Source organism: Phyllopteryx taeniolatus, chromosome 16, assembly GCF_024500385.1.
Source record: "Phyllopteryx taeniolatus isolate TA_2022b chromosome 16, UOR_Ptae_1.2, whole genome shotgun sequence".
Taxonomy (NCBI): Eukaryota; Metazoa; Chordata; class Actinopteri; order Syngnathiformes; family Syngnathidae; genus Phyllopteryx; species Phyllopteryx taeniolatus.
In genome coordinates this window covers 22,950,667-22,977,938 of record NC_084517.1, presented here as the reverse complement: position 1 = coordinate 22,977,938, position 27,272 = coordinate 22,950,667, and the positions used below count along the sequence as shown (strand labels likewise).

The following is a 27,272-nucleotide window of genomic DNA, read 5'->3' as shown; positions in this document are numbered from 1 at the left end:
GTCACGGCTACTTCCTGTTGTCGGGCGCGCGTGTGAACGGACACACGATGTTTACGTAATGTGTGTGACCGGACAGACGGATGAAAACGGGCAGAAGTTTAAATGACGTGAAGGGTTATAAATCCATTTTATATAGCGCTTTTCATAAAACAAAGACACTTTACAGACAAAACAGTCCTAATTAACAAATGAGTGGAGTGGTTAAACGCCTGTTGAAAGGTTCTGTAAGTTTTGAACAGTTTTTGAACTGATTGTGGTGAGTCAGAGGCGCGCGCGCACGGAAATAAAGGCACGGATCAGGGTTTCAGCAGCAGATTTTACGAGGGACGGACGAAGGCGGGTGATGTTTCGGTGACTTGACGGTCGGAAGGGGATTGTGGGGTCGAAAATGAAACCGAGGTGGGGAGCGGGTAAGTATGTGACCATTGATGGAGAATGTGAAGTCTTGAGCGGAGGAGGGATTTGGGACCAACGATGATAAGTTTGCAATTTATCGCCGTTGCGATGGAGGAAGTTGGTGGTCATCCGTGATTTTATTGCAGCGAGGCAGTTTGTGAGGGCAGAGTGTGTGGCAGCGGTGAGTGTATTTGCCGGCGGAGGGTGTCGTCGGCGTAGCAGTGAAATTGAAGTCCGTGGTGGCGAACGATGTGTCCGAGGGGGAGCGTGTCAACGATCAATAGGAGGGTACCAAGCACTGAGTCTTGAGGGACACCGTGCGTTTCTGGGATGGAGCGGGATGTGCAGTTGTTTATGGAGATGTAATGAAATGTGTCGGTGAGGTCGGATGTGAACCAGGAGACAGTTGAACCAGTTATGCCGAGTTTATGCTGTAGACGAAGCCATAAGGCCGTGCGACCGATTGCAATTTCATCGTCTTTTTCATCATCATCATCATCATAAAAGCGTTCAAATTGAAGGAAAATGCCAAATGAAGTTCCTGCCTTGTGAGAGCACCTTGAACGCAGCGTGCCGGATTTCGATTTTGTCGTCTCACGACCTGGCGCCGGATGTTCTTCTGCCCTCGCCAAGCGTGCTTCGAGATGTTTCCTGACACCGCAAGCTCAAGTTAACGGCAAAACTAAACGCGCAACGAAAACAATTGCGCACATTTGATAGTTAAATACAAGGTGCACTTTGTTTGGGAAAGATCGACAGCTTAATGCTAACACTCAACGGTAAACCCCTATTGACAGGCTAGCAAAAATGTATATCAGATCGCAGGAGGGATTTACCTCGAAATAAATATTGACACGAGCGCTGTAGTAACACATACATGCAGGTGACAGAACACTCACATGCTTCTATTCTAATCTGCAAGACTTTCTTCCTCTCCTCTTTTTAGCCTAACGTATCTCTATAGCGCACAACACTGCCACCTAAAGGCCAAGGCGCACACAACAGAAACAGCAGATTTGGATTTTTCCAGCCATCCGGATTTGCTGTTATTTTAAGATACTATTTGACTTGTTACCAATTTGTTTTCCAGTTGAGTTTTGGTAGTCGAATGAGCACAAAGTTTTGAAATCATTGAATGAATCATTTGTTAATCTTGATATCATTTCAATATTTGCCATAATGGCCGCCGCCCAAGACAGACAACTGATGAGACGTGTGAAAGGACAGACTCGGATTTTCTGCGTCTCGCGCGTTTGTGCAAGTCTTTTAATGCGTGTAAATGAAGTTTACAGTCGAGTTCGATGTCAAAACACGGAATACAAAATACAAAGTGACATGCGTACAACGATCATACAAGTGTAAAAAGAAGCACAGTCTATATTAAACCAAGAACGTTCAGGACGCGCGTTCCTGGGAGGCGACATCCTTTACCTCACAATTCCATTTCCTGTTCTACGCTCATCTTCCTCTTTTGATGATCGGTAACTTCGAACATTTGTCCATGTTTGTCGACAGGACGCTAACGCGCGGCGTTAGTGTCCGGTCGCGCGCGTTTGTCGTCCATTTATATTCGGTCCTCAGCAGTTTAACGTTAACAAATTATCAAAAAGACGTTAGAAAAGTCACAGGACCTCAAACTCAGCGGACAAACAACAGTGAAACGCGCGCGCTACCGTCACGACGCTAACTAGAGCTGCAGCGTCCAGTCAATAAATACTGCAAAAGCTATGCTAGAAAATACAAAGGTCCCTTTTTGCGCAGGGCCACGAGGATTATGGTTCATCACAGCTCAAAAGACGTCTACACACTAGCGCTGCCGCTACTACACACACTTACACGCGTGCACATGTCGTCATTAACACTAACTATTCTACACAATCAGGAGGCGGAGCTTCCCAAAGGACACACACAGCTCACCGGCCAATCCCGTGTTGCCGACGACGATCTCCTACACGGTCCAATCGCATATGCAAAGTCGGTCAAAGTCCTTGCCCCCTCAAAGGCCACACCCCATCTCCTTCCCTTAGCTCCGCCCATCTGTCACTCAAGTCTTCTCAAGCGGGCATGTCCGGGAAGAGGGGCGGCCGAGGCCCGTTTGCGCGTGTGCGTTCGCGTTTCCGTTTTGTCTGTCGCGCACGGCAAACGGGAAGCGCGCAGAGTTCAAACGAAGGCGCCGCTCGGCACGTCCCCGAAGTCGGGCGGCGGGACGGCGGCCCTGCGGGACGGCGCCGCGGGGTCGCCGACCCAGTGGACCTTCATGTGGTGCCTGAGGTTGGACTTGGAGGAGAAGCGTTTGTCGCACTGCGAGCACGTGAAGGGTTTTTCCTTTGTGTGCATGCGGCGGTGGCAGATGAGCTGCGTGGACACGCGGAAGGATTTCCCGCACTCGGGGCACTGGTAGCGTTTGGGCTCGGTATGAATGCGCCGGTGGTTCTTGAGGGACATCAGGTTGGGGAACTGCTTGTGGCACGCGTTGCAGAAGAAGCTTCCGGTCTTGTGGCTGTTCTTGTGGTTGACCAGGGAGCTGGCGTGGCGGTAGGAGCGGCCACACTGGTCGCACACGTGGGCCTTGGGCGGCCCCTGCCGTCCGCGGGCCCGAGCGGCGCCGTCCGCGCCTCGCTCTTGCATCAAGGTCAGGTCTAGGCCCGATCCCCAGCCCGGCCGGTGGCGGTGGGGCGGGGGCCGCAGGGGCGCCTGGCCGTGGCTGATCTCCATGTGCAGTCGGAAGCTGGCCTGCGTGGGGAAAGCGCGGCGGCACGAGGCGCAGGTCAGCTCCCGCTGCTTCTGGTGGACCCGCCGGTGGTTGTAGAGCTGCGAGGCGACCCGGAAGCTCTTGCCGCAGTCGTGGCAGCGGTGGCGCCGCAGCTCGGAGTGGATGCGACGGTGGTTCTTGAGGGCCAGGAGGTTTGAGTAGGTCTTGAGGCACACGGCGCAGTGATAGATGCCGAGCGTGTGCGTGTTCTTGTGGTTGAGGAGGGAGCTGGCGTGGCGGTAGGAGCGTCCGCATTGGTCACACCTGTGCACAGACGCAAGGTTAAGACACCTCCGTGAGAGCTACGCTGTCACATCGGCATTCGGCTACTGTTACAGTATATGATCTGCAATCCGGCTTAGCCAGCAAGAGCTCTTAGCGGCCGAAGCGGGGGCCGGACGAGGTGCGGCGGGTCCCCCACTTGCGCCCCCGCCGCCGCCGCCGCGCCCCCTTCCTAATCTTGTCTACAGGTGGGCCGGTCGTACGGTCAAACACACGCACGCACGCGCGCACGGACACACAACATCAGCAACACAAAGACAAAGACAAAGAGTGGATGCTAACTGAAAGCAAACGGGGGTGACTTAACTGGTCTCTCCACTAATTCAATTTGTCCAAACTTCAGAAAAATCCGAATTCCGGCATGCGAATGGTCCCAAGGAAGCCGGATTGGAGATCATATACCTGGAATAGACATGTGCAGAGCTAAATTCATCTTCACTGTTTGGACAAGATCCAAGAATGACAAAGACGAGAGGACAACTCACGTGTACCGACACTCGTCGCCCTCTCCCGCTGCGCCGGCCGTCTTCCTCCTGATATCCACGCCTACCTGGTTGTCCCCGCAGCGGTGTCGGGCCAGGCCAGACCTCCCCTGGAAACTCTTCCCACAGGTGGGGCAGCCGAAGGGGGTGGCGCCTTCCTCGTGGACCTTCTGGTGGTTGCGCAGAAAGCGGGCCAGGCGGAAGGCTTTCCCGCACGTGTGGCAGATGTGCTTCTTACGTTGCGTGTGGATGCGCATGTGGTTGCGCAGGGCCATGTAGTTGGTGTAAGGCTTGTCGCAGAAGTTGCAGCGGAAGTCACCCGTCTTGTGCGTGTGCTTGTGGTTGAGCAGGGAGCTGGCGTGCTTGTAGGCGCAGCTGCACAGGTCGCAGGCGTAAGGCCTCTCGTCCGAGTCCGGGTCCGCCGAGCTCCTCTCCGCGCTGACGTTGGCCGAGCCGCCGGCCGACGACGACGACGAGGACGGCAGGTGCTGGGCGGGGCAGTCGTGCGCCGCGAGCTGCTCGGCCGACGGAAAGCCTTCGCAGCAGCCGTCGCACTCGAAGTCCATCTGGGCGCCCGGACCTTGGGGACCCTTGCATAGGCCCGCCGTGGTGTGTGTGGCCAGCTGCCGCTGGGTGCGGAAGCCCTTCCCGCACTCCTGGCAGTTGTGCTTCTTCTGGGCGAAGTGGAGGCGCAGGTGGTTCTTCATGGCCAGCCTGTTGGGGTACGTGGAGTTGCACACGTTGCAGTGGTACTCGCCGATTTTGTGGAGGTTCTTGTGATTGGCCAAGCTGCCCGCGTGCCGGTACGTCTTGCCGCACTCCTCGCAGGTGAAAGGCCGCCGCCCGCTCTCGGCCGGGTCGAACTTCTGGGGCCTGGACGTTCCCGCGGACGAGTAGGGCTTCTTGAAGCCCTGGTGAGCGTATTTGACGCCCATCGCGGGGCCCTTCGACGACTCCCCTCGCATGCTCTGCATCTGAGAGGGGCCGGGTTGCTGGTATCGCGAGCCGTTGGGGCCGGTCCGGACCAGACCTTTGGCCCGGTGTTCCTCGTGGAGACGGAGGTGGTTAATCAGCTGCTTTTGGATCTTGAAGGCCTTTCCGCATTCTTCACACTTGTGCCTGCAGTTGGAAGGGACACGTCAATGTTGTCCTTCTTTCACACGTACATTCATTCATCGCCTAAGCACGATTTCAGCCATCTTTTTAAATCGGAAAAGAACAACAACACTTTACTTGGCAGCCAATCAGCGGAGAATGCAGTTAATACAGACCCCACGGTTTATGCAGAGCTGAACAAAGACCAAGGTTTTCCTTTCTTCCACAGGCTTTTTTTTTTGTTTTTTGTTTTCGTTATAGACTGAGCATCCCTGGCTGCTAAAGGTGGAAAAGTAAAAAGGCTGCCATACCTCTTGAGGTCAAAGTGGGTCCTCTGGTGGTTCTTGAGGGCCAGCAGGTTGTAGTAACGCTTCTGACACACCAAGCAGCGGAACACGCCTGTCTTGTGGGACTTTTTGTGGTTGAGGAGGGAGCACGGGTGTCTGTAGCCTCGCCCACACTGGTCACACTTGTGGGGTTTGTCACTTTGGTCTACCATCGCCCGCCGCCCGTTCCCCGCCACGTCACGACTTCCGCCCGCAATGCCCTCCCCTCCGGACATCCCTTTGGCTCCATTGAGGCCCTGCTTACTCAGCGTGCTGGCCCGATTCTTACCGGGACACAGGTGGGTGATAAGGTGGTGACGGTCGGCGAAGAACATGCCGCAGTCTACGCAAATGTGGCTGCGCCCATCCATCTTGTCGCCGCCATTGGCTGAAGATCCGCCGATGCCCTGTTGTTGGCCGTCCGGCCTCTGGGGACCGTGGACTAGTTGGTGATTTAGAAGGTCTTGCTTCCTGGAGAAGCTTTGGCCACATGTGGAGCAGATCATCCTCCAGTCCTGCTCCAGGCTGGACGGTCCGGGACCGGAGGGATTGTTGGCATGACTTCGCAGATGGCTGCGCAGGGCTCGGAGGCTGGCGTAATGGTTCCCGCACACGGAGCACTGGTAGACTTCCCCGTCGTCGTCATCCTTGTCGGCGTTTCCCATCCGCTTGCCGCCGGTCGGGGCGTACTGTCGCTGACCGCTCCCCTCCTTCAGACTGCCGGAGGCCATTGCGGAGCCGCTGCTGGAGTTGTGATAGTTTATGTTGCCTATGAAACCATTCGACATGTTACTCTGCTGCTGTGGCGGCGGTTGACCACGGCGGGGGCACATGTGCGACTTGATACCAGACACGTCAGCGTACATCTCGCCGCAGTCGGCGCACACGTGGCGGTCGGCCTGCCGGTGCGCGGAGGAGCCTCCGTCGAAGCGGTCGTGGAACTCGAGCGATTCCAAAGCGCTGCCGTGACCCCCATCCGGTCCGAAGTGGGCAGGGTCCGCGAGGTTTCCTGGCAGTGAAATGGGCGTAGTGGCGCCGCTGCTCTCCTGCACGTAGCTCTGCTGAGAGTCCAGCGTCAGCGGCTCCGGAGATAACCAGTCATTGCCGTCGCCCAGGGGCTGGTTGGCGGAGCGCCCCTTGTGGCTTCGCAGGTGGCTGTGCAGCGCTGCCAAGTGGGGGTACTGCTTACAGCAGACGGTGCACTGATAGTGGCCCGTCTGATGACAGCGCTTGTGGTTGACCAGGCTGCCCGCGTGCCGGTAGCTCTTGCCGCACTCGCCGCACTTGAAGCGCCGCTCGCCGTCCTCCGGAGAACCGGACTGCTCCACGTGGTCTCCGGAAGAAGATGAGACCGAGCCCTGAGAAGCGGCGCTTAGTGTCTCCGAGTTGAGTATGGAGCTGTCCTGGCCGTGGGAGGCGGGGTTGGGGTCGTGGGTCAGGTAGTGTACTTTGAGGGTCTCCAGGTCAGGATGTCCCGCACCGCAGTACGCGCACGTGTATATGGGATTGTTGACGGGAGGGCCCATTATGGGGTCGTAGGGACCTCTTTTGTCACCGGGCAAAGGCGGCAGGGGAAGAGGGTCCCCGAGAGCCGGGGTGTACGCCGGAGATCGAACCGCGCTCAGATTGTGAGGCATAATGCCGGGAAAGCTCCGGGACAGTCCGAGGGACGGCGAGGTGGTGTTGTGCAGGAGGATGTGCTCCTGGAAGTCGGCCTTGGTGGGAAGCGCAATCTGGCATAGGTGGCAGAAGCAGGAGTTGGCGTTGTCGCTCTGGGCGGCCTGAGAGCCGCCGCCGCCGCCCACGCCCCCGCCCCCGCCCCCGCCGCGCTCAGACTGGTGGAGGCCGCCGCCGCCGCCGCCGCTGCTCACCATGGACGCTGCGGGGCTCTTAAACTTGGAGTGAGTTCTCTCGTGGCTGTTGAGGGCAGCCAGGTTGCTAAATTGTTTAAAGCACACGGAGCACTTGAAGCTTCCTTGCTGGTGACACTTCTTATGATTTACCAAGCTGCCGTGGTGCCGGTAGGTTCTGTCGCACTGGTCGCACTTGAACGGTCGGTCCCAGGCGTCGTCCGACTCGGGGGAACTTTTGCTACCTTCGTGGCCCTGCAGGGCGCTGTTGTTCAAGTGAGAGCGCCCGAAGCTGTCCGAGAGGTCCTGGCTCAGGGCGTAGTCCCTTTCGTGAGGAGCTCCTTCCTCGGGTACCTCCTCGCTCTCTTCTTCGGCGTGAGCGCTACTTGGGGACAAGGTGTGTATGCGAAGGTGATTCTTGAGGGCCACCGCGTTGGGCAGGGTGCGGGTACAGACGGGACACTGGAAGGAGCCCACTTCGTGAGACTTTTTATGGTTGGCCAAGCTAGCCGCGTGCTTGTAAATTCGTCCACACTGTTCGCATTCAAAACGTGCGCTTTCTCCTTGCTGGTAATGTGCTTTCATATGTTCTAGAAGACTTGGAGTACTGGGGCAGACCATATCACATTCTTTACAGGGGAAACCCTTGGCACGACTCATATCATGCATTGCCATAGTACTCTGGCGCCAGTTTTCAGGTGGGAGTCGCCACGGTGCGACCGCCGGTAACCATTGGGACTCGCGGGAGGGGCTTTGGCACGGGAGAGTCTTTGCTCAACGGTCGAGAGCGCCGCCGGCGGACATCGTCTGCCCGACGGCCAATCGGGCCGCGCCCCTTGCAGGTGGCCGGTGAGCGGTTACTACGGAGACAAGAAGGGGGAGAAGGGTGGCGTCACAATGCGTATTAAGTAATATATTGAAATATGTTCCGCTCGTGCCGCGACCTTCACGCGTCTGACGACGGGGGAGCTTCGCCCGTCGATCCCTTCACCTCAAACAAAGTCTGCCTTTCTAAAAAGTCTCTTTAATTATCGAGGCCAGCGATCCCAAGCACTGTGCCAGGAAATGATCCAATTTCACAGGCTAAACAATTCAACGCTCTTCCACGAGATGGCAGAAAGTCCGAACCTGTTGCCGTGCGTACAAAAGAATCATCGGCCCAGATTTCACCGCAATCATGTTTTCAGGATATACTGTGTACTATTGCGACATGTTTGTCTGCTGGTGTCCCGTTTCCTAATGTAAATGATGTGCCTTGGTTCCATAAAGGTTGACAAAGACTAATCCAGATGAGTGCTTCTCAAAGTGCGGTATGAGCACCACTAGTGGTCCGCGGTCTTCCTCTAGAGGTATGCAAAGGAGTTACGGTATTAAACGTTCAACTTGGGCATATTACAGTGGCTTAAACAGTTAAGTACACTTTTAAGTTCAACACATTGGCATGTCATCTTTTCAAAAGGTATAGTTGAACTTTGTGTGCAATCAATTTTAATAAAATAAGTGCAAAGTAAATGTTTAAACTGTGCATCATGTTACAGCGGCTCAGCATAATAAAAAAAGTCCGTGAAAAGTTGCTGTGCCGGGAATCACTCCCCACGCACTATATCGCAAAGTGGCAATTTTCTAGTGTATCCGCTATATAGCGTCGTCACTGTATCGTGCAACGTTCGCAAACGTTTCGTTCGGAAGAACGACGCCGTCCGGTAAGCGAGTCGGCCGGGAAACGGAACTGCTGAAGCGTTCGGTCACTCACTTCTGAATCTTTGGCGAATGACCAATGAGCAGCCAGCGTGCAGGCGGGGGCGGGACTTCATGAACCTGTACTGCCATGTGATTTGCGATTCGCCGGCGTTGTCACTCACTTTGGCGAATGACCAATGAGCAGCCAGCGTCAGGCAGCGGCGTGCAAGCGGGGGACGGACTTAAGTGAACTGAGCGATTCGTTCAGTGAACTGGTGTACTGAGGAACTGAAGAGTGATTCGTTCGTGGAACTTCTTCGTTTGTACTACGCTGCGAACGGACCCACGAGGGACAGCTTTCACTCGCAGCCGTTTCTTCAAGCTAACGGCTAATGTGGAGTCAGTCAAGCACACATTTAAAATAAATGTCAATTAATAATAAATGTGTTTATGTACTTACATATCAGAAGAATCACCTTTTTTATTGTCATGAACATGCACGCACATGAAATTTGTTCTCTGCATTTTACCCATCACAGTGAACACATATACAACCGAAGCCGGGTGTTCGAGAGATATCGGTAGGTGATCATCTCGCCGAAGGGTTTTTTTTGGTTTTGTCTTGTTTTTTAATCATCTCCCCACCTTTCCTAGTTTACAATACATGACAACAACAACAACGCATAGTCCTTCGGTGAATGTGTTGAGTGAACGTGAACCTCAGGGATGGATCGTTAAATGAATGAGGAAGCACTGGAATGATTTTGGGAAAAAGAACTGAACGATTCGGTGAACGAATCTTTTGAATGAACTGATTCGAATGATTCAGTAAACTCAAAAGAACTGCCGTGCCCACCACTATCCCGCAATGAATGTTGAAAGGTAGTAAGCAGCAATACTCACTAGAAAATCGACTTGATCCCATTATGCAGTGTGCTGGTCCAGAAGAAAACATTTGGTTTCAAGTTTTGGCCCAAAAATATCATCAACACGGATGTCCATTAAGTTGTTTGTATTCATTTTGTACAATAAATGTAACACAATGTAATGCAAATATAGCGCATTTACTCATGCAGTATTTGGGAAGCTCAACCAGCCGACGTGGATCTGGCAAGTTGTGACGTCATTAAGTAGTGTTCCAAACTCTTTTTCCTTTCAACTATATAGCCCACTATATGTAGCAACGTGACAAGTAGCTGCCATCTTGGTGGAATTTTCTCAACAACAACAAAAAAACGCGTGGAATGAATACATCAAAGGCCTCTAAAATCCTCCAGAACAAATTCATTCAGGAAAGCAATGACTGACTGACGACGTACACGAGCTATTCCACTTTTCCATTTGGTCTATTTAGCTAGAGTTTTTCGGGCCGTTTAAACCTTCACGTTTTTTGGGACGCACACACACACTTGGAGAATTTCTCCCTGAGAGTTTCCGACCGTACGATCTTGTCGGTGGATATTTTGAACTGAAACTTGGTAGCCAGTCGGAGAAGGGCTTCCCCGTGTCGCAGAGCAAAACCAAAGGCTCGAGGAGATATGTTGAGAAATGATCAAGTTCTCGAAGGTGGAGGTGTTTTTTGACCAGATTTTCAATAGGCGCTACCACACAAAAATGTTCCCAAAAAAAGGCCATCTTTCTAACGTGCGCGTAGATTGTTAATCGGCCAGGTCACGACCGCCACTGTGATCGGCAAAGGTCGCATCGAGGTTCGTTGAAGATGTTTCACCTGGAATCCAAAACGCTTCTTAGTTGGAAACGATCATGACCGGATGCAAAAAAAAACAAAACATTTCTCCAGAAGCCATCATCCGATTTTCAAAACTCTCTGTGCCTTGTACTCACGCCGAAATGGCCATTCAGGATTTGGATGGTCACTTTTGGGAAATCATTGCTACAAATGCATCCCATGACGCAAGGTGTCGATCATTTTCCATTTCAAGTTTCAGCATGAGATGTAGTGCGAACATATATTTGACGCAAGTACAGCAACACAGCACAACACGGATGGACAAAGTGCAATGTTTGCATTCATTTTGCTAAATACACTTAAGAAAAAACTATTTCACGGGATTATAACGGATTTACTCGTTCAATGTTTCTCAGGGAAGTTCCGCCAGCTGACGTGGATCGGGTTTTTTTTTAGTGGACTTTTGAGGGAACTCTCTGGGTCACTCTGTAAAAGTGTATATTGAGTGATTAGGGAGTCGGGAATGATAATTGATTAACTGCTTTTGGAATCATTCACTCCCGAATCACTACAACAGGATGTTTGGTGGACTTTTTAGGGAACTAGGTCCACCATATAAAAACGACAAAGTAGGAAATGAGTGAAGGGTTCCGAACGCAACCATAAACTTTGATATTTGCTCCAGCAGTGTTTCTATGGTAACATGTAAGCCAACAACACAACAGAAGAAATAAACTGGTTTATTATGCGTCCACGTGTTGTTGACGCGCGTGTAAAGTTGTCACTCGTCTTCTTTGACCGACTTGCTGGCCCAACGAAGAGGAAAGATGGAGCGGAAGAGTGGGCCGCGGGGGGCCGCCTGACCTTGGCCCGACTCCAGCGCGCATCTGCCGGACAAAGCCGAGCATCTTCCCCGCCGCACGGTTCCCATTTTACGGAGCTTTGTTCTACGCACGGTTAGCACGGTTGCTCCCTCCCGCCTCTGTCACAAACGAGCCTGCCCGGGTTCGGTCCCGTCCCCGCAAAATGAAAGAGGCCTTCTCGCGGCGAGCGCGCCTCCCTTCCCGCAAACAGCCCACCGGTGAACAACATGTTTGACTTTGCCGAAAACGCCATTTTGCACAGAAACGATGAGCAGCCCGCTAACCTCGGCTAGCTAGTTAGCACCTGGCCGCTCGTCGCCGCCGCAAACGGAACAACAGCACGACCGACACTCAACAAATGCGCACAAGACGCCAGCTGTCATCCGCAATCTTTGTATTGACGGCGGATAAGCCGCGGCCGCGTTAGCTCGTCCGCTAGCCGCCGAGCTAGCTAGCTAGCCCGCAGCTACACAAAGATGTCGACCCTGGTCGAGGGGGGGGGGGAAGGAGCTGCTTCGGGAGCCGCTCCGAGCGTCAAACTTACCCGTCCGCCGGCTTCCGCGTCCCGCTACGAGAAGCGAGCTCGGTCGGCGTGCGGATGCGAACCTTGTGCCCTCAGCGAAGACTCGCCATGTTTATTTGTCGTGCATCTGCTGCTTTTTTTTTTTTTCTTTTTCTTTTTCTTTCCTTCTCTCCTCCAAGCTCGACTTTTGCCTCTTGGCTGTCCGCCGCCGCTACGACGACGACGACGACGACGAAGCACTTCCGCCGCGCAGGCGTCGTCATGCGCGCGGCGCCGCGACGCGACGAGCTGAAAAGCACCACAAACCGGCGACGCAATTTGACGTTTGTGACCCGCTTGTGCAACTTGGCGAGAAGCGTTTTCATGCAACGTTCGCACCGGCGCCGCAGAGGCCGGGCCGAACCGAGCCGAGCGGGAAAGAGAGGAGCGCCATGTTGGCTCGCTGACCACCCGACACAATTTCTTTGTTTTGTCCTCGTTTGAACACTTCGACTGATTTTTGTTTGTTTGTTTGTTTGTTTGTTTTTGTTATTGTTGTTGTGTTTTTGTGATCACACACACGAACGAACCGTCGGCCATCGGGACAAAAATAAAAACGTATCGAGATGGATTCGCCTTCTGATCTACCGTAAAAAAAAAAACAAAAAAAACTTTATTGAAAGCCACAATTTGAAGAAAACAAAACAGACAAAAGAGGAGTCAGGGGATTTGAAATAAAAACATTAAATGAAGACCATCAACAATTCTAACTGCTTTACAGTTAAATATGGTACTCGTGTATTGTCTGGTTTGGTTCCCAAAAAGAAAAGGAAAGACGTTTTGAAGGACTAAATTTGGATTTGTGGATATGAAATTTCACAACACTATTAATCAACTTCAAAACAAAGACTGGTTTAGTATTGTTGCTATCATTATTGAAGAAACCTCACCATACGTGTTTCCAATTACAACCCACAGTCAATATTATTAATGATAAAACGGGATAGACATTTCCACAATTTGTTAGGACGTATGACATTGCCAGAATAGGTGTCGCAAAGTCGTTCCGCAAAACGAAAAATCAACACAAATGTTTTACTTGAACTCAAAAAGATCATGTTTGGCAGAATAGTAACTTCGAAAGAAGTGTCTTCGTTTATTTGTATGGAAGAGTCCAAATCCAAATGCTGTCGCAATTTTGCTAAAATCTTTTTGAAACGGATTATGACGTTTGTCGGATGCTGCGCCTCTCACTACAGTTCCCAGAATGCCAGGCGCGGTGACGCCATAATAGCGCGCTTCCGCAGCTTGGCGCACGCGACGCGACGCGACAATGGGCCCCGTCGAGGTAAACTTCATTTGTCCCTTTTCGAAACATTTTCATTTGTGCTCAAGTGTAAAGCTTCGTTCATTCGAGCCTCCCGCGCATCTATTCACTTATTTTTGCACGCATAGAGAACGTGAAGAATGACAAAGGTTGGAGTCTTTGTACAGGCACGGCGAGGATGCCCCATCTTAGAAATAGGAAATGAATATTAACTATAACAACATATTTCACACAAACTAAAGTAGGATAGAAATCTTTTTTTTGTCATTGTAGGGTGCCACGGGGTTCAACTTTTAGTTTCCTTTTAAAAATAGAAAAAAAAGAAACAAAAGTATGGAAGTCATGACGTCATCAACATTTAACCCATTCAAATAGTGTGAATATTGAACGCTAAAGAAACATGAGAAGACTTCATCATTGTGCCACTGGCGTTGCGGTAACGGGGGTGGGGTGGCCCCCGGTCGTCGTCATCCAAACGGGGTTTTGGGGCATCAACGGTACAATTTCCCGGGCAAGCGTCGTAACTTGGCGTCCTAAAACTCTTATTGGTCCTCCTCGATCGCCGCCCGTGGCGAACTCCCCCCCCCCCCCCCAAAAAAAAAAAGGCCTTAACGAGCAAGTCGTGCGGCGTCCTTAACGGCTCACGTGGCACCTTCATGAGCATGTGACGTGTCCGCAGCTGTTGCACATGTCGGTGTTCTCGCAAAGTTTTTCGCCGTGCGGACGCTTCCTGGCGGCGGGGAACAACTACGGAGAGATCGGCATCTTCAGGTGAGCGATACGACGATGCGGATGACGACGATTCGGATGATGACGGAGGCCGTGCCGTCAGTTTGTGCGCAGCTCTGAGTCCGGACGTGTCGGAGGCGGGTCGGAAGCCGGTGCTGACCTTTGCAGGTGAACGAGGTCGTCGACGGCGTCAAACGTTCGGGCGTCTGTCCGTCTGAGCGTCTGTCCGTCTGCCGTGCGTTCCAGCTCACGACGGTCCGGTCTTCTGTCTGGAGTCCTTCGACGGCCATCTTCTGAGCGCCGGCGACGGGTCGGTCAGCGCCTGGAATTGGGCCGAACTCATCAAGAAGGTTGCGAGCGAGCGCGACGGCCAAACGGCCGCGGCGGCGTGTGACTCACTTGCGCTGTCTTGTGTTTGCCTTCAGAACGTCAAAGCGCTGTGGACCAAGAGACCCCAATACAAGTGAGTGTCGGGTCCCGGTCGACGGCGAGCTCGGGGCGGGTCACGTGACGCGCCTTCTCTCTCCCGTTTAGGGCCAGCATGGAGATCCCCGAGATCAACGCCATGGCCGTCAACCCTCGAGTGAGTATGCCAACGCCCGTCGGCGTCCGTTTCTTCCACGTTCTCGATATCCGGCTCAAGGTTCTCGACGAACTCGTGCATCTCGATGCCCGCTGGCGCAGTTGTAGTGCTTTTGGCCTTCCGTAAAGCCGTTTGAGCGTCCTATTGGTCTGCTGAATTGTGAGGACCAATGGCGTACTAGTACGTGGACCTGACGCTTGGATTTGAAGAAATGCTTCAACGGCTTCTCGTAAAGTCAAAGCTTTTCCAGTGGCCAGCGGCCTTTTCTTCACATTTGGAGCAAAAAAAGAGAAATTCTTCTGCATAAAGTCCCAATCAAGTGATTCGGTACTTGGGAATGATGAAAGACGGCTGCGTTCCCAAGCGTTCACTCGCTGCTACTACTCCCTAAGAAAGGAGGAACTACTGTATTAAAAAAGGTGTGTGTGTGTGTGTGTCAGGACAACAGCGTGGTGTTCGGCGGCGGTGACAACAACGTTCACGTCTTGGACCTGGAGAACGGCGTCTTCAAGGTGCGAGCGAAGGAGCGAGCGTCGCGAGTCGGCGGCCATTGTTGACATTTGCGCGTGTCCGTCCGCAGTCCGTCTTGCGGGGACACTCGGACTACGTTCACTGCCTGAGCGTGAGGGAGCGCGAGGGCGAGATTCTGTCGGGCGGCGAGGACGGCGCCGTCCGGATGTGGGGTGAGTCCGCCCGCATCTCGGGAAGCATTTTTACACATTCCTGAAATTCCAGCGCTCCCCAGATTTTCCACGTTATCAAAATTCCCATTTTTCACAGAATTCCACCATTTCCGTGTTCCCAAAATTTCCATTCAAGTGCATGAAAGCCAACAAAGAAGTTCCCCAACTTTCCCATTGCAGTCAGAACATCATTTTCCACACTTTTCCGATATTTTCCATATTTACCAACCCCTGCCACATTTCTTGACCAATTCTCATCATTCCAACTTTTTAGGAACTATGTCACATTTTCCGAAATTCTCCTATTTTCCAGTTGAGATATTTCACATTTGAACTTCTCCTCCTTGCGCATTTCTTGACCGATTGAAAATGTTCAAGACCGCCGAATCGAACCGTTTGATCGGCGTTCACGCACAAATGGAATATTAGCGCCGTCTCGTTGTTTGTGTGCAGACAGCAGGACGTCTCAGTGCGTTCACTGCGTGGACGTGCACAAGTACCAAGTAAGACATCTTCCCTTCCGTCAGCACGTGACTGCAGCGTGCCGTTAGCTCATGCTGTCGCCGTGTTTGCCAGAAATGTGCCCGCCCTCAGTTTGGCAAGTGGATCAGCTGTTTAACGACCGACTCGGATTGGATGGTAAGAAAACCAAAAATCCAGTACAGTGAACCTCCGCTATTGGCAGCGAAGGTTAAGGATCCAGAGCCGATTGTGACAGTCTGACAGTCCAGAAGTGTTTCTACTCAACTATGTTACCAGGCTAACGAGGCAGTCAAATGCAAAATAGTTTTGGAGCTGTCGCATGATTATGACGCCGCGATGTCAGCCGATTCACTTGGCATAATAAATATTGAACAAATCAATTCTGAAACGCGCGAAACCGACGGCGGCGCCTCGGGGCGGCCAATGCCGACCGTGCCCATATTTGGAAGTGCTGACGTCGCCCCCTGCAAGGGAGTCGGGAGGCTTTCCCGCTAAGGGGACCGCAACTCTGCAATATGGAGTTGTCATTTTTGCAAAAGAAAGCTTTGCTTATTTTAAGGAGCAGCAGCAGCAAAAAAAAAAAATTTCAAAAATGATGTGTGTATCCCAATACTAAAGGATCTCCGGGTTTCTAAGCTCGTTCGTGATCTGAAGTTCCACGGAGAAAAAGAAAAAGCGCTACTTTGGTCAACATGGAACTCCTCACTCCAACTCCATTCCTTGGCCACAAAATGGCGTCATCGCAAAGCTGCTATTGCTTTGGCCTGAGCACAAAACGGCGAATAACGGACAATTAGGCCAATAGACGAATTTGTGAATGCCGAAGGGCAAATACGCGGGGGTTCGCTGTCCGTGCAGTCCGTCGCGCGGTCCTGGTTCTGAAAGTGGTTTCGGTGCAGCTGTGCGGCGGGGGGCCAGCCCTTTCCCTGTGGCACCTTCGTTCTCTGACGCCGACGTCCGTCTTCGAGCTGAACGGCTGCCAGAAACGAGCCAGCTTCTTCCAGGACATGGTGAGCAAAATCCGCCTCCGCCTAACTCGCGCTTAGCTTCGACCCGCGTGTCCGTCCCGACGCAGATTCTGGCGGTGGGCCAAGGTCCCGCTGTGTCCCACTGCCTGCTGGGGGGGCAGGTCAAGGCTCAGATCCCGTGCACGCCCAACAACATCAACAGCCTGGAGCTCAACACCAACAGTGCGGAACACCAGGTACGAGTCATCCTGTTTTGGCACAATCATGCAGCGCGCCACAAGTGTGGATGACAATCGAAAACCGATTCCTTGGAACCTTTGTTTGCTTCGCTGACGATTTCGCTTCTCCATTCCTCTTCGCGTCAGAGATGGTAACACCGCAACACTCACTTTTGTTACTATTTCATCTAGGGCTGCGACTAACAATTATTTTAATAATAAATCTGTCCATTTTTTCGATGAATCAGATAAAACATTAACTAATTGCCGTCCCTGTATTCAAAAACAGGACATTTAAAACTGACTGCAAAAAAAATGTGCAGATTGTGGCTATTTTTATTTGATGTATTTATTTTTACAGCGGGCAAATCAATGTGTTGGAAATATACGTTAAGGCTCAAACGTTAAATAATTTACTGCCAGCAAGCTAGACTTCTAAAAAATGAACGTGGTTCACCCTAAGCGTTGCAGCACTTTTGAAACAAACATTCTTGCGTATAAAAGGTTATTCCCAGTTCGGAGTTCCGTTGTTGTGGTTGTACGACGTGTGAGCAACTGGAGGCGGCACGCTATGCGGGCATCCTTATTTTCGTTGCAGACCGTGCTGTCCACAGATTTTTGGAAGTTTTATTTTTGGCTTAGCGTCACCGTAGGCACGTGCTCAAAGTATCTACGATGTCTAAGATCCAGTTTCAGAGGTTCTGCTTTTTACATTGCGTCGTCACTAACTTTAGGTTTTAAAAGTAACAAGCTCATGTTTTTTTTTTTTATAAATGTAAGGAGTACATAGTACAGATGTTTAAAAAAAAAAAAAACCCAAAATAAATACTCTAAGTACAGATAGCCAAGAAGTACTTTTTTACTTCCCACCTCTTTGTGTTTTGTGGCAGTCGTGTGTATGATGTGTTGAGCCACCGTCACAGTTTGTCGGATGTTTTTGAGCCGTCTTTTTTTGTCAGACGTGTTGCGATGAGGACCAGACCCATCGATCGGCCGGCCGGCCGATTATTTTAATGGACAGATATGAACCCTTTTGAAAGGAAGTCAAAGCCGTAACAAGGTTTCCGTAGGTGAACCTGCGGAAGGATCATTCCCGAGGTTGCGGGACGAAACAAAAACAAAACGGCTTATTCTACTTTGTTGTACAGTTCAACAAATGCAAAAGGACAGTATTATAGTATTATCAGTCAAACGTTCTGCCTAGAATTCCTCTTTTTTTTGTCGTCTTCATTGCTTTTTTTAAATGAATGGGCCAATTAATCGGTTGTCAGAATTGCACTCTGCCAAATATGGGAATTGGCATCAGCCTGAAAAGAAATCCTATTCGGTCACGACGACGATGTGTTTCAGGTGTTGACGGTGGCAGGAAGCAGCCAGTACGTGGACGTGTTCACCAACGTGTCCTACCGAGCCTTCTCACTACGCTTTTGAAGCACACAAACATGTCAAGTTATCATTGTTTTAGTCTCTTGAATAAAATGTCATTGTGCGTGTACAAGAGAGAGGTGGTCTCGTGGCATATGAAAAGGGGTTTTATTGATCTTTAAAAGAGAACCAGTCGTCATCTGGTCGCGCCGGCCACTTCACGCGGCGGACAAGCAGGCCTGGCGGACGCTCTGCGCCCACGTGTGCAGAACCTCCGTCAGCGAGTGTTTGTCGGGAAGCTGCAGCAGCTTGGACGCCAGGGTCCTGTGCACCGCCTGCAGGAAGTGGTTGGCGCCTGCGCACACCAAGTCGGGACACACGCACGTTGGGAATCTGTCTCTGACTTGTTCCCACATAACTCAAAACGTTTTATTGGGGCTGGATAGTTCCCAAAATATCCGCAAAATCCCTTTGTAGTGATTCTGAATCATGATTCCAGACTCAAAACTTGATTTTGTTCCATTCCAAATTAAAAAAAAAAAGTCTATTTATGAGTCAAACTAGTAGTGTAAATTACACTTCATAGAAACGTACAGTAATGACAAATCTGGATTGAAATTCAGTTTTGGTCACACGACATCAATTGAATGCTGTTCCTACTGGCGTGCCTTCCTTGGCCACACGGGGGCTGTATAAGACCCTTCATTGAGGCAGTATTACAAATCCCACTTGAGTGCTGGAGCAGCCAATCATATTGCAGCTGGATGTGTCCTGCCTAGATTTCGAGCGGCCTTCATTAAGTGTTAACACCTCTGAACTCATCAGTGCAGCACTAATATCAGTTGTACAGAGATCATGTAAGGATTCCCGGTGGATTTTGTATCGATAATCGAGTCTGCTAGCGATACAGTCGTATCGGTTTATCCTTCCCAACTCTATTTAGCATTAAGCTAGCGGGGCCTTTCATCAGGCAGTTTGGCGGGGGGGGGGGGTCGCACTTACCGTACTGATCGGCGTGGTCGGCCCAGTAGGGACTTTGGTCTGGATAGTCAGCAGGAACGCTGAGCTGCAGTGGAGGAACACTGGGGAGGTTTTTGTCCTCTGCGGCAAAAAAAAAAAAAAAAAGAGGTCAGAGGTGATCGGAGAGGGTGCGGGTGGCGCGTTTCTCTCTCACCCAACTTGCACACCAGGTGCACGGCGCCATTGTTGCTGCAGTGGGCCGGGTCCAGGTGCACCAGGAACTTGACGTCCAGGCGGGCCACCTCCCCCTGCAGGATGTCGGGGACCGTCTGGCGCTCGTCCTCGTCCGACTTCCTCTTGCGGGACGAGACGGGGGGACCGCTGGGGGGGGGACGCCACATACACCGCTCGCAAGAAGTTCCCCGTGTTTGGCTTGGGGGTGACTTTTCAGGATGGACCTCAAATGCGCTACATATATCAAACTTTTGAGAACAAGCAAGTTTTCAATAAACACAACTGTTGTTGCTTATCTTGACCACTGGAGGTCGCACTGACGCCACATTTTATTGCAGTCCCATACTGCAAAATGTCAGTCAGCAGCTTCAGTTGAAAAAAGGTTGCTTCGGGCGAGCTCTTACGTTTCCTTTCATGCACTACTGCAACTTGTGTGTATTTTGATGTCGAAATGTAGACATCAGGAAGGGGGGGGGACAACTGGAGCCCTTTCTGGAAAGTTCCAACTTAAGTTTGCAAGATGTGATGAGTCAGTCGAGGTTGTCAAAATCTCCAGATGGAGGCAGACATTTATGAGAATTTAAAAGGATTTCTAGAGCTTAAAAAAAAAAAAGGTACATCCAGTGCAGCCCCACACATTCATGCTTTGGCACCCGCACTCACCGATTTGCAGATGTTTTTTTTCAGGGACCGTGCGTGGCCCAGTTTGTCACATAAACTGCTTATTGGGGGTATTTTCCCACGTATTCTGACTTCTTTTGGAGACAAAAATCTTTGGATGAATTTTTTGTTTCCATGGCAATTAATTCTTCTGGGTGCTAATCATTTGTGGATTTTCACTATTTGCGCTCGGGCCCGGTCCAATGTTATCGATCTGTAAGTTGCACAAAACTGATACATATTGCTCATATTTGCAACAAGATGCTAATCAATACATGTGAATATTTTCCAAATGGACCCAAACAATGGGAACAATTTGGAATTGAATAGGCCTGCGCGAATCTTCTGTTCCGTGCCAGAAGTTAAATCGTGGTGAATGTGGCCCCTGAACTCAAATGAGTTTGACACCCCTGGCTTCGAGTGCCACAACAGAGAGACTGGAGGAGTCACAGAAAGCCATACAAGTGAACATCCTTGCGCATTGTGGGTTCATCCTGAAATGCAGCCCAACATTCCTGACGTTTTGGGAGACATTTACGGAAAGTCGCCCGTTTGGGTCGCGTGCGCCTTACGTGATGGGGGGGCCGTGAATGGCGGCCATGGCGGGGGCGAAGGTGCGGTGCAGAGAGTGGTTGAAGACGGGCGAGCGGAGGTTGGCCATGACGGCGTCCAGGAGCGGCTGACACAAATACTGCTGCTTGGTCGCCAGTGGGGGCGGCGGGGGGGTGGGCTGAATGAACACACACACACACACGCACGTGGGCATGACGACGTCGCGGCGGATGATGATGTCATAGCTTACCACGGCCATGTCGTTCTTCAGCTTCTCCAGCGCGATCTCGCACTTCTGCAGAGTCTTCAGAGGGCACCTGAAGGGCAGGACACTTAGAGGACTGTCGCCAAGGCAACGTCAGCTAGCCGTCCGTCGCCACGGTGCCGCGAGGCTGTCGTCACGGCGACCTGGACTCCCAGGGTGTCGCCACGGTAACACGGACTAGCTGTCGCATTGGCGTTACGGACGGCCCGTCGCTAGGCTAACGTGGACTAGCGGACTCTCGGCATGGCAACAAACGGATTAGCATGTAAATTAGCTGCCTTTCACCACAGCTAGGATGCCGTAGCCGTTGTGAAACGGGCTAACTGTCACCACGGTAACGTGCGCTAGGTGACGAAGAGGCCGCCGCCACGGTACTGTGCGCTAGGATGTTGTTGCCATGGTAACATGAACTCGCTAACTATCGCCGCGGTGACGTGGCGCGGCACGAGGGTCACCTGGTGTTGGGGTCCGTGAGGATGTTGAGGAGACTCTTCATCTTGCTGAGGTCCTTCTTCCGTTCTGACGACAAAGACAACAAGTCAACACTCGTTCATGGGAAACCCGTTAGTTAGCATTTGGACCCCCACCCACCTTCGTTCTTGTCAATCTTGTTGATCATGCGGCGTAGTGGCTCGATGTATTTGGAAAGTTGTTTGAGTTTCTCCATGTACTGCTGGTCCTCCTGGGACGCCGCTCCTGCCGGACTCATCACAGAGCTCGGGTTTCCTGTTGGGGGGCACACGTTCACGTGATGTGCTCAAACGGGGGGTGGGTGCGCGTGTGTACCTGGAGTGCTGAGCGGGCCAGGGGAGGGGACTCCATAGTTCTGGGGCGTCCTGGCGGTTGAGGGACTTTGTGAGGGCTGGGGGGACGGGCTGGGCTGGAACCCGCCCGGAGACGGCGTGGGACCAGAGCTGGGGACAGGAAGCGGCCAAGGGTTAAGCCGCAGACAGGAAGTCAGGAAGGCGAGGACGCGCGCTCCTACCTGGCCGAGTTGGGCTGCGAAGCGGGAGGCTGAGGAGAGGGCTGAGGGGGCGGAGGCATGGACTGGGGGGTCTGGACCTGCACGGGCGACGGCGACGACATCATCGCGTGCTGCTGCGCCTGCCGGGACGAACCGACCGGATGACCGACGGGCCCTGAAAGTTCACGGGTTAGAGGTCATACCTGTTGAGTTACGGCGGCGTTGGGGGGTGGGATGGACGGGGCCGGGGGGGGGGCGGGCCAGCCGGGCCGGCATCTGCATGTTGGGTCGCACCAGCTGGACGGAAGGGGACCCGTGATTGACGGCAGCGGTTCCTTGTTTGAGTCCATCGTGAGGGCTGCGACTCACCTGTCCTGACGCGGCGGCCATCTGCGCCTGCACGGCCGCCGCCTGCTGCTGTTGTTGTTGCTGCAACGCCGCCCGGACCTGACGCACACACACACACATACGCACGCACGCACATGGGCATGGGGGGGGATGTTGGGGATTGTGCTCAGGTCGGGAGGGTACAAGGTTTGGGGAGCTTAGGACCGTACTCGGGTAAGGGGCTCGGAGACGGGGCTTTAGGACACAGCGTGGCGATGGGGCTCAGGTGGGCGACTCAGGGACAGCACAGGGGCGACGCTTAGGGACGGGGGTCCGTTACGGGGCTCGAGGACGGAGGCAACGCTTTGGCACACGGTGTGGTGATGTGGCTCAGTTAGGGGGCTGTACTTGGGACCGGGGCACGGGTATGCGTATGGGGGTTCTGACCTGGAAGGCCTGCTGCATCTTGAGCTGGTGCTGCTGCTGACTCAGCGAGTTGATGGGGACGTGCTGGGGAGCGGGCGCCATCTGCGCGGCCAGAGACTGCGGCACCATGGCGGCCTGTTGCTGCTGCTGCAGGAGCGGCTGCATGGGGCCCGGCTGCGCCTGCTGCTGCTGGACCATGTGCTGGATGGACTGCGCCTGCGCCTGCGCCTGCGCCTGCGCGTGCTGCTGCTGCTGCTGCTGCAGCTGCAACTGCACCATCTGCTGCTGCTGCTGCTGCTGCATCCTGGACTGATGCATCTGCGCGCACAGGAAGCGGGAGCGGCTGAAAGGTGGCGAGGGAGCGGTACCTGGCTGTGGTGGTGGTGCTACCTGGTTCTGCTGCTGCTGGTTCTGCTGCTGCTGGGCTCTCAACTGCTGCTGAACCTGGAACTGCTGCTGCTGAGCCTGGAACTGTTGGAACTGCAAGTTCTGCTGCTGCTGCTGCATGGACAACTGGGCGGAACCCCCCACTGAGGACCAGGAAGAGGGGCGAGGGAGGTAGAGAATGAGGGGCGGAGTGTTGCGCGTGTCGGCGTGCTCGCAGTTAAGGCTTCTTTATACCCGCGCTGACGTCACTGCGCCTATCCCACGCGCAGTTTGCCTTTATACTCGCGCTTAACCCACACGCGCGGTATAGGCATGCGAGGTGCAGTATTCCTTTTGCCCACTTGGGGTTGCCACCCTCACATTCTCCACGATAGAAGTCGACCGAAGACTGTTTCCTGCCTGTAGTTTGAGGCCCTCTGTGTTCACTGACGCCGTCGATCGGCGCTACCGGGAGGTGTGCTAAGAATGTGCTTGTGTTTATTCTATTTAGTTAGGGTTTGTTTCATGAAGCGATTTAAAGAGCACCAGCAGCTGTTTCCACCCTCCCTCTATCCAAACCACCTATTTTGGATGACAGTTCCTTCTAACTAGCGGTCGGTGGTGGACTATATTCAATTAGCTAATTAGACGTGCAGTTGCGTAACTGTCCTGTAGTGTACTGCGATGCACTGTACAATAAAACAATCTGCGATGCACTGAACCCACAGTACGCGAACTGTGATGTAGCGACGAGCAATTGTATACAGCTTTCTTTATCGATGTATTTAGCTTTCATTCTGTACCACATCTTTTGCCATTTTGATTTCAATTTTGGGTTTTAGCCACTGCTGTCACTGTGCTTTAAACAATATCCGCGTATATGTGAGCAAGCAAATCTACCCTCGGGTACAAACCAAGTTAGCGAACCTAACCCAACGACTTCCCGCGAGGTCACGCGACTCCCCGGCCGAGCGAACACGCGGCGAGGAGAGGAAACACACTCACAGGGTTGCGGGTTTCCAGACACCCCGGGCATGGCGTGCTGGCCTATCTGCGCCATGGCCCCCATGGGGGCACCGGCGGGGCGGGGTCCCATGCCGACGGGGCCCGGGCCCCCTCCGACGCCCGTCAGGTTAGTCAGGGCATTGATGGGATCTGGCGGAGACAACGCACACAGTTACAGGCGCCGCCCGCGTGCGGCGACACGCGCGCGCACTCACCTGGACCTCCCAGGGTTTTCTTGTCTGTCAAAGAGAAACAAGGCAGGGGTCAGGGGTCAAGCGTCAGGGGCGACGGGACGGGCCAACGAGCGGTCGGTCACTCACGGATGTCGCGGTAGTGGATGATCAGCCGGGCCACCAGGGACAGATACTCCTCCTGCAAATACATTGGCACAGCATTTGACAGCAATATAAGGTAGAAGGCCAAAATGAATGATGCGATTGTTTCAGGGCTTCGTCATCGCGACGCAAGTGTGCGCAATAGTCACATCGCAGGGTTTGCTGCAATATACTGTGACTCAACTGTAATATTACAAGTGGCCAGCAGAGGGACACGCTAATAAGGTGAGCACCCATGTTACGGTAAATGATAACGCTTCGAACAAGACACAGCCCAGATTGTTGTATACTTATCTTCTTGTACGACGAATGACACAACCCACACCTGCTGCAGTTCCTACTTTGCTCTTCAAAATGAAACGACCGGAGGCAGGCACGCGGCAGCTGCGGGCGTACGCGAGGTGCGTGCAGGAACGCTGCCTAAATGTTCTTTTCTAATACAGTACATCATTGTAAAAATGGATGACTGCGAAATGTCTTATTTGTATCAGAATGCTTTCGTTCAAACACCGTACAATCACACTGTGATAATATAGAATCTATTTTGTAACTCAATGATTTGGTGAAAATAGTCAGCCAGAACAAAGTTATCAATGTCCTTTCCCCGTCATACTGCCTTTGCTGTTTTTGTTTGCACATTAAGGACACAAGTGCTATTTCTCAAGCAAGTTCTTGCTCATGCTTTTGAGATTGCAGGGTTGCAGCTGGCTACTAGTGCGGACTGAATGGGTGGCAACAATGGGGAAATGAAATGGCGGGGAATAGGAAAAAAAAAAGAACGATGAACTAGTTTGTTTTTGGACCAGTGAACTGAACTTTGAACGAGTTGGCATAGAAAATGAACTTTTCCAACACTGATCCTGTATATTGCAGTGTCATTTTTTACCATTATCGTGCAGCCCCCTCCCCCTATTTTATTTTGTTACGTTCCAGCGGCATTGCGACTCACTCTGGACTTTGCTTTGACGTAAACGTGGTTCTCCATGTCCGTGCTGGACTTGTTATGTCCGCTTCCCGCCTTCCTCATGGCCTCCTCGCTGCAAACACAACACAACACAACATGCTTCCTTATCATTATCATTATTATTATTATTTCATATTCATTCTTTAGAGCTTACATGACACACAATCATGTTCTGCGTACAAACGCTCACTACAGCGCATTCCACGTTACAGGACATGCTGCCGTACGACACACTACGTGTTAATACGAACATGCTCATGAATTTTCAAAGTTGGAAACTTTCCATGGGAATAAACGAGTTTATGGGAATGAACCAGAAAGGTCACAAATTGAAAGGTGGCTCTTCATAAGGAAGTTGAATCATAGCTGGAGAAAATATAGGTGAGCATCATCCTGACCGCAGGTGTGTCCGGTAGCCAAGTAAGAGTGTCGTGACCTAATATTTACAAAATTAACCATTTGAACTTCCCGTGGAAATTCACCAGAAAATTTCCCACCACTTTGGAAGGCTACGAGCATCCCTCCATTTTCGATACCGTTTAGCCCTGGTACATTTTTGTTCAATCTTAAGCCATTATTTATCTGTGACAGACCTCACATATGAAGATTAGGAAAAAAAAACCTAATCTGGCATTTAACAGGCTTGATCATACCGTGCGTGGTGTGCGCCGATAATCTGAACAACACGCACGATTCTTTTCGGCCACTGATCTCAAATCTCGCCCTGGAACACAGAACTCAACATAGCGACACAACCAGGAAGAGGGCACACGTGCTCGAAGTGCATCTTTTGGCACAATTGTCCCCAAAAAAAAAATTAAAAAAAAATCAATAAATACAATTAAATAACATTTTCAAAAATAACGTACCGGCATTACCGGATAACTAGCAAGCCTTTATTGCTCAGTGACTGTTTTTTTTTTTTTGTCTTTCTGTCTCCAAAGTGTTCTCTGTCAATTGACCGTCTGTTGTCGTACTCCGACTAGCGGAGACCAAAATTCCTCGTGTGTTTTTTGGACTTCCTTGGCAAGTAAACATGATTCTGATTCTGACGAGAGGAGGAGCGCACGACGCTGGCACCGAGACCGTTTTAAACAGACAGAAAAATGCCCAACCCGGGAAACGAAAGCCTGGAGGCAGCAGAACGCAGACTTGACAGGTTCTCAAATGAAGCTAATAATGGCTGGCGTTATTATCCTTTTTGTTTGCGGTAAGACGTGACGGGTTCGTTTTGATTTACGAAGCGCTTCCTTGTTCCCGAGTCAGGTCGCTACTTGAATTGGCTCCCTTCCGTTTTGTCGTCACAATTTCCCAAATGATGACTCAGGAGATACTGAACTCGTTTCATACATATTGAAGACTGCGGAGCCATTCACGCTTTGCGCACCACTCGATCATCGGCCGGAAAAGAAACCGGCCCGATTGTGTTTTTCTGGGTGTGCTGCAATCGGGCCGGGCACGGGGCACCTTTGGACAACTGAGGCTCTTCGGTCACGCCTACACGCGAGCTCCGCACAGGACGTCTGTCGCCCACAAACGCAATAACACGAGCTTGGTGACGTCACCGGCTCTACGTCCGAAGCACGGCGTGTGTCGTCATCACGGTGCTACAAACAAATGTGCTTTTGAATACTTGCGTCCTCAAACAATATGTGTTGGAGCTAAACTAAGCTAGAAAGAAAGACCAAGAGAGCAAATCTCACATTTGAGCGACGACTTTCTGTCTGAACTGAGGACTCCTCCAGTCGCTGTCGGGTCCCGGAACCTCCATGGCGAAGACGGGCCGGAACAATAAGTTAATAGAACGCGTCTGAGATGAAAAATGTTAATTTAATAAGCCAGACGACGACGACGACGACGGCGGCGGCGGCGGCGTCTTCTTCTACTTCTACTTCGTCTTCTCCTCCTTCTTCTTCTTCTTCTTCTTCTTCTTCCGCGCG

At 52.0% G+C, this 27,272-nt stretch overlaps 3 protein-coding genes across 6 annotated transcripts; 1 reads left to right on the top strand and 2 right to left on the bottom strand.

Moving 5' to 3' along the window:
* Nucleotides 1–1,641: 1,641 nt before the first annotated feature.
* On the bottom strand, nt 1,642–12,378 carry si:dkey-89b17.4 (zinc finger protein 646). Of its 4 annotated transcripts, none has more exons than XM_061750151.1 (5): nt 11,961–12,377; nt 5,319–8,043; nt 3,916–5,031; nt 3,738–3,832; nt 3,272–3,412 (listed from the first exon to the last, which is right to left on the bottom strand). In XM_061750151.1, exons 2-4 carry the CDS (start codon nt 7,856–7,858, stop codon nt 3,754–3,756), a joined length of 3,735 nt encoding a protein of 1,244 aa, XP_061606135.1. In that variant the 5' UTR covers nt 7,859–8,043; nt 11,961–12,377; the 3' UTR covers nt 3,272–3,412; nt 3,738–3,753. The 4 variants fall into 4 exon arrangements, with proteins under 4 accessions (XP_061606133.1, XP_061606134.1, XP_061606135.1 ...); XM_061750152.1 differs by having other exon boundaries at nt 3,276–3,415; nt 3,740–3,832; nt 11,961–12,378; XM_061750149.1 differs by lacking the exon at nt 3,738–3,832 and having other exon boundaries at nt 1,642–3,412; nt 11,961–12,373.
* Nucleotides 12,379–12,577: 199 nt separating this feature from the next.
* Nucleotides 12,578–18,409, top strand: thoc6 (THO complex 6). The gene is made up of 13 exons (XM_061750176.1): nt 12,578–13,266; nt 13,925–14,016; nt 14,078–14,142; nt 14,221–14,324; nt 14,400–14,437; nt 14,509–14,557; nt 14,998–15,069; nt 15,138–15,240; nt 15,694–15,743; nt 15,817–15,879; nt 16,623–16,733; nt 16,799–16,927; nt 18,260–18,409. The coding sequence occupies exons 1-13, from the start codon at nt 13,252–13,254 to the stop codon at nt 18,338–18,340; spliced, it is 972 nt and encodes a 323-aa protein (XP_061606160.1). The 5' UTR covers nt 12,578–13,251; the 3' UTR covers nt 18,341–18,409.
* Nucleotides 18,410–18,425: 16 nt separating this feature from the next.
* On the bottom strand, nt 18,426–27,271 carry med15 (mediator complex subunit 15). Its single transcript, XM_061749973.1, has 18 exons — nt 27,036–27,271; nt 25,318–25,405; nt 24,354–24,405; nt 24,249–24,272; nt 24,034–24,183; nt 23,053–23,192; nt 22,684–22,980; nt 22,279–22,356; nt 22,119–22,206; nt 21,931–22,084; nt 21,732–21,859; nt 21,537–21,671; nt 21,401–21,464; nt 20,931–20,997; nt 20,701–20,858; nt 19,449–19,615; nt 19,277–19,375; nt 18,426–18,629 (listed from the first exon to the last, which is right to left on the bottom strand). The coding sequence occupies exons 1-18, from the start codon at nt 27,101–27,103 to the stop codon at nt 18,493–18,495; spliced, it is 2,094 nt and encodes a 697-aa protein (XP_061605957.1). The 5' UTR covers nt 27,104–27,271; the 3' UTR covers nt 18,426–18,492.
* Nucleotide 27,272: the final 1 nt, after the last annotated feature.